This window comes from Gymnodraco acuticeps, unplaced genomic scaffold (assembly GCF_902827175.1).
Source record: "Gymnodraco acuticeps unplaced genomic scaffold, fGymAcu1.1, whole genome shotgun sequence".
NCBI lineage: Eukaryota > Metazoa > Chordata > Actinopteri > Perciformes > Bathydraconidae > Gymnodraco > Gymnodraco acuticeps.
In genome coordinates, this window is record NW_022992006.1 from 2688 (window position 1) to 15847 (window position 13160).

General features: G+C 39.6%; 1 protein-coding gene across 1 annotated transcript in view; it reads right to left on the bottom strand.

Moving 5' to 3' along the window:
• Positions 1–2367: 2367 nt before the first annotated feature.
• LOC117536467 (UPF0606 protein KIAA1549L-like) overlaps positions 2368–13160 on the bottom strand; it is a 61798-nt gene continuing 51005 nt past the window's right edge. Inside the window, 12 exon segments of the mRNA XM_034201353.1 lie at positions 2368–5082; positions 5084–5164; positions 5166–5264; positions 5266–5301; positions 5303–5329; positions 6419–6570; positions 6710–6855; positions 7189–7283; positions 7369–7737; positions 10171–10303; positions 11276–11505; positions 12249–12373. Coding sequence (XP_034057244.1) covers positions 5011–5082; positions 5084–5164; positions 5166–5264; positions 5266–5301; positions 5303–5329; positions 6419–6570; positions 6710–6855; positions 7189–7283; positions 7369–7737; positions 10171–10303; positions 11276–11505; positions 12249–12373 — 1565 coding nt within the window. The 3' untranslated portion in view covers positions 2368–5010.

A 13160-nucleotide genomic window follows, 5' to 3' on the forward strand; every position in this document is an offset into this window, starting at 1 on the left:
GTCTTCTGTGTTGCAGATCAACTGGATCAGTTTGGGTGTGAACAATGATGAGGGCTGTCCTGTATATACCATCTTTCTCAGTTCCTCTAAGTATCAGTTCACAACAATAATTGACAAGAGTGTTAAGAAGAACAATTCAGTTTTTATCTGCATGGTCCCACTGGGAATAAACACAGTACAACAATAATGGATTTAAAAATATGTTAATAAATGGTTAACGTAAAAATAAAGTGCAAAGTAGGCTAACAGCAAGGAGTGTGATACTGTGTGATACTAGAGTGAATCATCTTATCTGAAAAACTACATAAAGTGGCAACATTTAAATAGTTGTGTTAAAATCATCTATAAAACTAACCAAAGCAATTGCATTATGCTAACATCCAATGCTAATTTTACCTCTGTACACAGCCCTCTGTCCAAGCTAGTCTGACACATGTTGATACTGACATAACAACCCCAACATGTATGCTATCTTAAATTATCGGCATTCATACATTTTGTTATAGAAATACAAATAAAAAGTAACCCGTGCCCTTTTTAAAGATTTATCACGAGAAACAAATCGTAGCCATTCGGGTACAAAATACCGAAAAGATGAGGAGGGAGGGGTTTCCTAAATTCACCTGTTCAGGAACATTCCTCGCTCGCCCACTCAAACCTCAAACACTGCTCATGTGTAGGCCTTTTGCGCACAGTGCTGCCACTGGTGGTTAGACATCACATTACATAAATGTAAAAAAATACAAATGCCTCAGCTTGTAGTACACACACACAACCCAGTATTCCCGAGCTATGTGTGCTGCTGAAAATGTATGCAGATTAAGAGTCAGCAGTCAGACATGTCATGAATGCCAAATTAACCAAGCCAGCAGCATCACATCGATCCGTGGGAGAAGCTTAAAATACCATGGATGAGACTTGTGGATTAATGATACGATGAGATGATGAGATGGGTTGTATAATATGTTGCATTTTCTTCTCATGGTTGTGTAATGTATTTGTGTATGCTGTGTAGTAATACTATAGAGGCAGCTATATGATAAGAAGAACTCATGTATGCAGCATTTGAGCCCAAGAATAATTTCCCTACGGGGACATAAAGTATATTGTATTGTACATGGTATTTTAAGAGCCTCTGTTTCTGATTGTCATTGATCTCATAAGATTGAGCTCAATGAATGCACTCTATAAAATCCATCGACCCCTTCACCATCCAGGTAATCCACTCTGTATATGTTAGGCCACAGCCTGAGTGCAGACTTCTAACACTAACTTTAAGAGAAATGGTATCAAGTATGTCACAACTGCACCATATCATCTACCATCCAATGACTGTGCTGAATGTACAGAGCAGGTGTTTTATACATAAACCTGATCCATTTATATAAAAACCTGTCTGAAAATGAGCTGATCAGATTTTGGCCACTTTATGATGTCATAACGATTTTTTGATTGTGTAACCATTAGCCAATCACCAACCAAGGTAACCCCTGCCCACCTTATCACCTGAATCTCCTCCTAGAGCACCATAGCGTCTTTTTTTTAACCAAATCTCTCTCAGAGGGGCGTGGGGAGTGGCTCCTTATTTTCATCCAAAAGTAACAGACAGAGAATCAGCACATTTGAAACAGGGCTGAAACAGAGGGGATTATGGGATGCTACAATGCATGATCTGTTTGGTATTTCGAGCCAAACACTTCAGAAACATGTTTTGTATATCCGAGACCTATAATTGATGAAAAAGAGTATAATAGGAGACCTTTAAATGGGGAGAGGAGCCTTGAACAAAGCTGTCAAGGTTGTCTCCTGAATATATCGTTCATCACCCCAGTCCCCTGCTGGAGGCCCACCTGCTGAGCTGCTAATGGACTGCAGAAACAGGAACTAGTTGGACCTGTGTGCTTCGTTCACAAACTTATGAAGCTGAATTAAAAGGCAAACCAAATGGAGCAGACGGTGAGGGTGATAGTCAGAGGGTACATGGGCCAGAAACGCTGGTGAAAAGGCACACTAATTGTCCAGGTTATGAGAAACAACCTGCATCCAGTCTACAAGATCAAAGCTGTCACAATACATACAAATGTGTAGAGTTGATTTTTTAACCAAAAGAATGCACTGAGTGATCACCATTGATTATCTGTTTATTTTCTTTTTTCTTTCAATATTTTACCTCTGTTTGTTGTAAACAGTTGACAATACAAATCAACTCTACTACTAATTAGTTCTATATTGGAACATGGTTAAATGCCAGGGAAGTCCAGCATCAGTGCAACAGTCCTTTCAGCTCTTCTGTTACTGCTCATCGGGAAATATGACATGCAAAAGAGGGTTAGGGTTAGAATTAAAGACGCAGATGATGGTTGAATCTTCTATTAAAACCTTTTATTTAATTGTAATCATATAGGCTAATATTTCTCTCATCCTCCATCCGTCTCAAAGTCTTTTTGTTCAATCACTGAGCAACATCAAATATAACAAGATCAGGCAGATGAACAAAGGAAATTAGAAACAAGTCAGGGAGACAAAAAGACATAGATTTTTAATAGGTTTAGCTCACTTCATGTTTCATTTGTTAGAATCATCATTTTTCTAAACCAACTAAAACCCTCTTATTTAATAACGCCAAGTTTTCTCAGTTATCCAGCATGAAAATGTGGAAAGGTGTTCACTTCTGGTACACACAAATGGTTTCACTGTATTTAGTACAGTTCTTAAGACATTAAGTGCTCCTCTGAATAATGGGTAAAAGGAATATTGGGAAAACAAGCTACAACAAAGTTCTTGTCAAGTTTAACACAAACAGTATTTTGTTACCTACTTAGACAAAAACAGGCATGAGTATAAAAAAAATGTTAGGAGGGTTAGGGTTGTTGTTGAAAAGTAAAAAAGCTAAAGTCACTCAGGACTGCTGTAAAAGCAACTCTGTTGAACCAAAGGAAATAATGATTTAAAGGCATTTTCACTTATTTGTCTTCCTGTGTAACAAATGCCATCTATCTTATGACAGCACTGCTTATTATTATCAGCTCAAAGAAAGCATTATGCAAAATGTGCAATAATATAAGGGAAAGTAGACAACAAGAAGACATGTAAATGCAAACATGTTGCAGCACCCCTGCTATTATCTGGAGTCAATCCCCCTTTCTATTCCCCAGCCAGCAGTTCCACATTAAGAGTTCATCACAACCTATTGAAAGCTTTTATGCCACAGTAAAATATGAGTATGAGTCTTTCTGAGAAATATGTATTCCAATAATGCAATCATTGAATAACTTGGTAAAAAGGAGTCTTATTAAAAAGTTTAGTTTTGAGCATTAGCTTGGTATAGTGGCCTGAGTCTGATTTCATAAACAGACATAGGGTGACAAAGCTGATTTAGATGGCCAAGTAATTCATTCAGATGAAAATAAGTGTGGTATGTAGATGATAATTGAACACTGTCATCAAAAAGACTAGTTGAATCCTTGAATTTACAAATCATCAAGAGTTGATCCACTTAATTTTAAATTGATATTTATGACGGTTTACACTATGTATCCTGGTAGGTAGAAGTTTGTTCAGTCATTTGTCATGCCCCAATGTGCTGTGTGGGTGATTTAAATATATTGAATTTGAAAACTGTAAAAAACAAAAAGCATTTTTAACAAACTTGCAATGACTTTACCTTTTAAAGTCAAATGTCTACCTCAGCATAATTTCATTTGCGCTTTACAAAATAGATGATCCCAGAGAGCACTGATGCTCCACAGTAATATGTTCTCACTGAACAGGGTGCTTCTGAAACAGTTCTTCTGCACACTCAATCCGAGTCGACGCTCAGGCAGACATTCACAATGTTACACAACGATTTGTGCACTTTAAACTTCTTAGAACAGGAGTACTGATGTAGGACCTATTATCAGGTCAAGATCTTACATGAACTTTGTATTTTATTCATGAAATGCACCCATTGAGACCTCTTAAATGTTTCAAGGCAAGTAAACAAATGATGAAATCCCCTTGTTCCGTGTTTTACCTTCACGAGAAACTGTGGCAGCAGCAAAGAGAATGTTTTTGTGACAAGGGTTTTGGGGTTGTACTGTATGTGCAATAAATTATCTGTGCATCTCGAAAGCACTGGGCTAGTAGGAAAATTATTACTCTGTGCAAATGTGAATTAACATAACTTTTTCATTTGGGTTTTTGAGCGTGTGTATGTTTCTTCTTATTCTAAACAATAGTTTGGTCAAAGTATTGACGCTATGTCAATCAAGTCAAGGTACCTTGTGCAAACAGATAGATAAATACTTCCGTCTATTTCATATACATGAAGGCAAACATCCATCTATATGTGACATCATCATAGATGCAACTTCCATGTTTCAATTCGGTTCAACTAAAAAGGCAAATGCATATGTACTGTATTAGTCCATTTGTTATTAACATAAACTACTTTAAATCTCTAAATAGTTAACCAACCAAGTACAACCAGTCATATGTTTGTTATTAGTGTTAAAGTGTAGGTATGTAATATGAAAATAATAACAAAAATATATAAAATGTGTAGTTTGATGTGGTAAAGATGCTTGAATGAACTGATATTGATGTAGCCTGTCTAGATAATGGTCTATAAAAAGGAGATAAGATACATAATGTCCTAATACTGTACATGCTCATATACACTGTGGTTTAGACTTATACCATCAGACAGGAAGTATTTGGTCCTCTCAGTACAGACAATAATGCTTTTCTCTTTTCAATCAATTCTGATTAACAAAACAAAAAGTGTAATCCTGGGAATAAAATTATATTTTCCATATTTATCGATCCTATTGACATATCTACAAAGAAGAATTGCATGTAGTTTCTTGGGACATCATCAGTAGAGGATGACATATTTTCTCTTCATTTAAATGTGGAGCTGCAAAACAATTGTGTGTAAAAAGAAAATCAATCAGTGGGTAAAGTCCATTTTACCTGTAAAAAACAATCCAAAATGAGTCTAAAAGAGTACCGCCTTTTGTGTACCGCTTAAAAGACCAATGCACAGTCAACCTTCCTGCACACAAGGGGGATTACAACTAGGAACTCAAACATGTCATTTCTGCTTCTTCGCCAGCTTGGCCACCTCCTGCCGGATAGCCTGCACCAGTGCAGAGGTGGAGAGGCTGCTCAGGGGCAACGTTGTCCATGTCCTTCACCAACTGGGGCAGGCTTTGCTGGCATGCTGTGCTCGGGGCAGTGGGTGGCAAGCTCCGTGCTTGGTTGTACTGCAGGGGCAGCCTGTGGGGGGCTCCCCTGTGGGTAGCGAGGATGAGGAAAAGGCCTCTACATACCCGGGCAAGGGCACCTGGAAAAACAGGGCAGACATGAAATCAGTAATACAGTTTCATTTATAATATTATTACCTATGAAAGTAATGGGTGCCAATGAGATGATTAGAGCGTTACAGTATATGCAACAGTTTTTAAATTGTATTTTTCTGAGTGAACCTTTTCTCTTGCAACACTATTTTAGAATAAATTAAATGGGAGTTTAAAAAGAATGAAAAAAGAATAATAAATAAAAAAATTAAAACAGGGAAATAAATGAATGTGGAGATGTACTGAGTGGATGTTTGAAATGGACTTTGGTTCAAACACTCCAAAAACGACTACTTCTGAATGTTGATAAAAAAATAGATTAGATTAGATTTATTCGAAACAAAGATTTTAAGAAAAATCTAAGTAAAAGTAGGTGTTCATTTAAGAAATGATCGGTGATGACCCTAACCCCGGTGTTTTGTTGTGTCCACTCAATGGCAGCCATACAGTTCAGCAAATGGTTTCTAAATGACACTGGTTCTGCAAAAAGACACTGGATGAAGGCATCTGATTGAAACAGGCAAACAGACAGGGGGAAAATGTATAAAACTATCTTTACAAACAAGGAGACGTGTGTGCAGGGGAAGGGAGGATGGGAGGGTCACATGGGGTATAACAGATCTGACAGGAAGAAAAAGGAACCTGTCTTTATTAAATGAAAAACAGATTTGAAGGTCTTTGTTCAGTGAATTCCATTAATATTCAAGAAGTATAAAATAATCTGAGTGCTGAGATGGTCTTCGAAATATAATATTTAATACAGCTATACTGATCTTCCTATTTTGAGTGTCCTTAGGCTGACAAGACGTAATGGAAAAATATCCCACACAGCTTACACAGTAGTGTGTTAGTTGTGTGTATTCAATTAAAAAGTATTGAACTCAGGGTCTTCTGTTTATAAAGTCAAGACACTGGCTTCTAACGTCATGTCACAATTTTTCTGAAAATTCGAGATATAAATACAAAGCTGTTGATGTCCTGGGAAAAATGGTGACGTTCCTAATTTATATAAAGACATTTGATTTTATCACCATAATTTGGTTATTAAACCAAGCAATCTAAATAGGCTTCCTTACAGAGTCTGCCCACTGTGGCGGTAGATCCTCAGGTTCAGGGGGATAGGACATCCAGGAGGGGCTGTGGTAAGAGGTGGTTGGCGTGGACACAAAGTACTCTGAGTACCCCGACCTGGTGGCTGGGATGGCGTAGACAGCTGTTATTGGGTTTCCTACAGAAAAGAGATTACATTCACTGGTGAATGCATTTCAGGGAATGTATTACCATTCTTGAAAAATGGATGCTGGCATGGATGCAAAACCACGTTATGGTTTCTTAAAAAATGCCAAGTCATCTATTCATATGCTTACCTGAGTAGTTGGACACAGGCTCTGCAGCGATAGATGGAAGTGCCGCTCTAGATGTTGGCCCATATGGGTTGCTGTCACGTTGACTGTGCATTCCAGTGACAGATGTCTCTAAACTCCTTCCCTTAGGCCCCAAGTCAGAAGTGGAACTAAGTTGCACAGAGATTGGAAAGGCATGAATGTAGAGAGTTACTGACATATTTGACAAGTACCACTAGATGGCAGACACAGTCCATTTTGAAATGGTAGTACCTCATTAACATTCTTGCCACCTCTCAATGCACTAGTTCAATATTCAAATTTAAACAAGGCCTAAAATCACCCAGGCAAAAACACATTACCTGGCAAATTTATCTCGTCCCTGAACATGAATTTAAATGTGAGAAAATGTGGAATATCCGATGGGCTCTGGGAGGCTACGGACAGTATGTGTATGTCTTTGTCTGGCTGCATCTGTGTGTGTGCGACTGATTCAGCCTTACCGTCTTAAGGGGTTCCCAGGGGGAGGACCAGTGCGAGGCGGTAAGGGGGGAGGAGAACCAATAGCCATCTCAGGAAGCTGGGTGAAGCGAAAGGCCTTAAAAACATAGTGAAGGGCATTTAAGGTTACATAAACTCCAACACAGCTCTAAAGGGAGGGGAAATAATCAAATCACACTTACCGGTTTGGGAAGGCTGCAGTCATATATGTCTGAGCCATAGGACGGTACCCACTGCAGACCCTGTCCACAGCTCATTGTACCCGGGGCGCTGGTCACAACGTCTGCGTAGGGGAGGGGAGGCGGCGCGGGGCTGTAGTGGTCGGGAGGAAGGTGGAGATGGGAGTGCCTTCCGGATGTGGACTGCCCCCCTGATGCCAGGCTGAATGCCTCCTCCAGCAGCAGGTGCATCTGCTGTCGCACTTCATCAATGGACGGCTGTGAGCTCAGAGTGGACGTCTCCGAGTGGCCTTTCAAACCGCGGCCGTACATGTATCCCCGCTGCCCCATTAGACGGTCAACATTCGTCTCCTCAATCAACTCAGGTTCAGTCTAAATAACATAGATCAAAAAAGAATGTTAATTGAGATACAGAGTACATAGAGACAGTGTAAACTATTAAATAACATAATGTGCAAGGGATCGGATCGAGAGGCAAACACAGTAACAAACAATATGGAAGCTTTAATACAAACAAGAATAAAAGGATATACTATAAAGCTTGTGGACAATTTTAAGTATCCAAATGTTAGTTCTATTGAGATTGCTTATAATGGTGAACTCGTAGCCACAGCCACATGTGGAGCCAGATTCTGTTTCTGATTTACTCCAAGATCAAATATTAGAAAAATGAAACCTTTCCTTACTGAATTAGGGATATTTCAATAGAAGCAACTTTAAAAAGCTAGAAAGTTACACGTCCTGTAATGTCTCCAGTCATTCTCTCAGTGGTTTGTTGACAGGATGCTGAGAAGCTGGAAGAGGCTGTTTAATGTTTGCAGAGCTGGAAGAGTTGGATCCAGCTGTGTTACTGCTTGGTCACAGTAGGTTTACGCAGCAGAACCAGGCAGTTTGTTTCACTGAGTGCTAACCAGCACTGTTCTGTACTGAAAAGCATCGAACAATACTTAAGCAGTTGCTATAAGTCTTTTGTCTTTGTGCTAATGCTATTTCTGTATCTGCCCTCAGTTTCTCGCTTCTTATCTATATTACATGTTATTATCTACGGTTTACCCATTATCATGTTTCCCATATATATACAGACTGCTGCAGCTCCGCTGTCACAAGGACCGATACAGGAAAACATTCCTGCCCACTGCAATAGCACTGTACAATAAATCACCTCTGGCTGGAAGAGAACTCTCTGCTCCAAAGTTTATTTTGTAATAAAACCACGTTGTAAATGTTACACATATATAATCTGTTCAATATTTAATATTAATATTCCATATATATTTGTATATATAATATCTTGTCAAATTCAACATGTATATTTTCTATTTTCTTTATTTTCTTGTTTATTTCTAGTTTTGTTTTATTGTAAAATGCCTTGTCTTTTATGCTGCTGCAACACAAACAAATTCCCAAGTTGGGTTCAATAAAGTACCATCTTATCTTATCTTATATTCATTGCATCTCCATCTAAATGATTTACCCACTGCCTCACTTTTCCATTCTCTTTCTAAAATATTTCCCCTCATCGGTTCATACTCTTTACTCTTTTGCCATCTCCCAGCCTCTGTGTCCATCTTACTAGTCCTTATATTCAGCGATAAACGAGTTCAGGCTGCCCTACTTCCTGTGCAAATCGCAGGTAGCCACAGGAGACCTAGCATAGTGCACCTCATGAATCAGCCAGCCCTGCAACAGGGAACGGTGGAGGTTTGCATCTGCAGTGATGGGGTCTGTAGCCACAATAGTCCCATGGTACATGGTCAGGAGTTCTTTAAAAGGATTGTGAAGCTTGTACTGACTATAGAGCCTGCTGAACATTTGGCTACAGGGTTCAACCAAATAGAAACAAATACAAACTGACCAAGGGTCATGACGATCGAAGTCTGGATAATCTAATTCTGTAGAGCTTCTGAATTCATATGGCATTTTGCTCATGGCACCACCCTGTCGTCTCAAGAGCCAGATAGATCTAGATGATACAGACTATGAATAATATGCATAAGAGGCTATTTTTAAAGCAGATATTTAACTTGAAATAGCAGAAAAAGCACAGGGTATATAATAACTATGTTTTTCCTTTGAGCATCCCAGTAAGCCATGCCAGTGATCCAGCACAACAAGAGTCAGTCACAGTGTCCTGTGTTTTTCCTGCTGTCACTGGTCAAAATTGCTGGCAGGTCAATGGCAGTGCACTGAAATATTTCTAAAGCGGGTCATGTTTATTTTACAATAGAAGAGCTCGAAGACTCTCAGGAGCTCATATAATAGTACTCTGACGTCTTGACAGAAAGAGCCATGTCCATTATGGAACAATACGAGAGAGGAGGCATAAACCAGCCATCCTGAGATGCGTTACATATCAAAATGACAGAACCATATAAATCTTAATTATGAATTATGAATGAACCAGTTCCTTTCTTTGCTTTGGCTTAACTGAAACCCTGCCTGAGAAGAACATGTCTGATTTCGAGCTCAGTGACTGCACAGTGCTTCAAATAGGGCAATAGGACTCAAGTTAGCACTGATAAGCTCTGATAATTATGTTTTCCATTTTTATATTTCATCATAATAGCTTGAAAACACTGGCATTATTTATTTTTGAATTTTAACTTGAAAGACTTACAAGAATATGAGCATATACATTAGAATTTCTTTAGAATATGTAGTAACTGCTTTTATTTTAGAAGGAACAGCACTATACTTTTTGGCAAATCACTTTGTTAGAGAAGGATTTCATAATGGTAAAGGTGAATTATTATGGTAAGTTTAAGTGCATCTTGTTGGGAGTTGGGGGGATGACATGTGACTCACATCATAGCCGCTGTTGCGGATGCCTCTCCTGGGTCTCTCCCTCATAACAAGCAGGTCCATCTCTGTCCCTCCAGGACTGGGACTGCTCAGACTCTGTCTGCTGCGATAGGCCGTCTGTCCTACCTGCGAGTGCCTGCCAATTAGTAGAGAGTGGATAGAGGATTCATTACAAAACATACCTGGGGTGTAGTTATTATTCAGCTTTCTTACTTAAGCTATGTGAGTGTCTGCCAGTAAAAGGCAGGTACACAGTACAAGTGGTGGAGAACACAATATGTGTCTGATTTTCTCCGAATGCAGACCTAACACAATAATTACGTTGGGATATCTCATAAGGACCTCAAGTAAAAGAGCTGAATCAATAGTTTACATAATGATGTTGTGCCATATGTCAGGTATCAGAGTATCCTTGAGGTGTTGCACAGCAAATGTAATACTGAAGCGTCTAGCAACACACAACAACAATCATTCAATCAATCAAATAAAATATGTGTATCAGCAAACCTGCTTAGATATGATCACTTTTGATTTTGAAGGATGTTGTTGGTCTAAGAAGTGATCCAACAGCCACACTCACGTATTTCGACAGTAAATAGCTGCTAAATTCATTATCTTGCTCAACATGGTGGGATATAAAAATAGCTATTCACCTCCTCACTAAGTCAACACACAAGCCAACATTTCCGCTCTGAAGTGTAGTGTAGTGTAGTGTAGCTACGCGTTAATCTGATGTGGACATGTTGATCTGAGCCTGTAATAACCAAGTATTCTTTATGTGCATGTGTAAAGCAGCAGCAAGACGGAACCAGCAGAGTTCAACACCCTGCCAATCCTCTTATCTCCGTTATGGAGGCTCAGGACTTGGATCAAACTAATCAGACAGGCCTGATGGGTCTCTTTCTGCCGATTAAGACAGGATAATCACAACATTAGAGGAGACAGTTTTTCTTATCAATGAGCTAATTAGGCAAGGCAGCGGTCAGCAAAGATGGATAACAGTCCATGGTTAGAAGCCCAATCCACCATGTGAACTGCCATGTCACCTTAAGCACTTTGTGACTCAAAGTGTTTCGTCACACCCTCGCGTGCCCACTTTACCCCTCACCTCCTGTGCGATTTGACATAAGTGGATCCTCGCTCATCGTCAGGGTCCAGGGGTCTGCCCAGCTCCCCGGCTGCCCTCTCATGGCCGTGCCGCTGTCTCTGTACCATGGCCTGACCACTGCTGCTGCCGTCTGTGGAGGGGAAGTCATAATAACCCTTCCTCTTAGCCTTCAGCCTCAGCTTGTTTCTGTAGTGCTCAATGTCTGACTTCTGCTTCAGAGCCAGGTTCACCTGTAGAGAGGAAAGAGTGCAGGAGGTTAATTTTCTCCATGTGGTTTGATTCGGCTTTGTTCAAAAGGTATGTGTGTGGATTAACGTTCAAAGGGTTTTGAGGAAGAAGTTCAGACAAATTAAATAATAACAGTCTAAAGGATTCAGAAATATTGTTTTTAATATCCATTATATTGCTTAAGACGACCCAGTTTAAAATAAAAAAATTAACAGAAAAAGGGAGGTCACCCTACTGTACGGTTGTATGATATATTTTTGACCATTAAACACTATACTTATACAACCCCTCAACATATTCTGATGAGGTCATTGGAGGTTGGAGCTTCAAATCAAATGCCACAAATAAAGTAACTTATTCAAAAGAACACTTTCTTTGAGTTCAAGATTCAAAGGCTGCTTAATCAGGACAGTATGTCTGGTTTAGTCCGATATGATCGACAGTTCCGGCAATTTAAGGTAAGCAACTCCCAACCTGGCATTACATTGTAATCAAAAGTAACTAAACTGTGATTGTTGCTCAGAAATAGAGTGACTTTCTCCTCAAAGGACTGTCTACTTTACACCAGTGAGAAAAACTGAAAATGTCAAACAACTTTTATTTAACTTTTTCCTGAAAACAGAAATAATAAGGAGCTGTTGGAGAAAATATGTTTGCAGGGATTGTCATGCATTTGTGCATACATGTTCAACTTGATGATGTAAATCTAAGCACCCCGATGAAGTGATATGTGCACGTGCATCACCTCTCCGTTTACGATGGCTGATTCCTGGCTGCGGTCAGACGAAGCAGGGTGTGTGTAGTGGGGCAGGGCTGCAATGGGCTTAATGGAAATAAGCTGCAGGGAGCCAGAGGAGGTGTCATATGGATCTGAAGAACAGAGAGGGAGTTCACTCACAAAGAGACTACAAATACCTCTAATCTTTACATTGTCAGTCAAAGGGACCGTAACAAACTGTCACACTCCCTTATTGTCTATTTTCCCACTCTCTCTCTCATCACCTTGTTTCTCTCCGGCTGACACTGTGGGATTATGTCATACATCCAACGCCTGTGTCAGCAAATGAAGTGGTGGATGGAGATGACGGATCACAAAGATAGCGTTGGCTTCAAAAGGTTGTGGCAATGCATCTCTGTGATAGATGAAAGGAACTGACTTTGCACTTTTATTCTTTATCTGCCATCAGACAAACTGGATTTAGTTTCAGTTCCCCTTAACTCAGTTGATGAATTATTCAAATCCAGCCATTAAGAAAATCATAATCTAGCAGGCTCTATCGAATTTACGAGCAAAGTATGTGAATTCGATTAATTTAACTCACATCCACCACATATGGAACATTTAGCAGCAGCTGAATAATACGGAGAATAGTTCACAATATAAAAAGGCTTTTACTTTACTGCTCTGCTGCATCTTAGAAGAGCACGAGATGTGTGGCTTAATGTTGAATTTCCGAATATTTGCATTAGTGAAAAGTGTGCTTCTGCCAGTGTCTATGGTCACAGCATCCGCTAATCTGACATACTGTAACATGTCAGCAGAGTGTCTGTCTCATGCATATTCATTGGGTCCATCTCTGCTTACTGCTGAGTGGATACCTTTCTAGCTGTAAAAAATCTGCAGTGGCGGTGCATTTCTCTCAGAGAACCTGTGTGC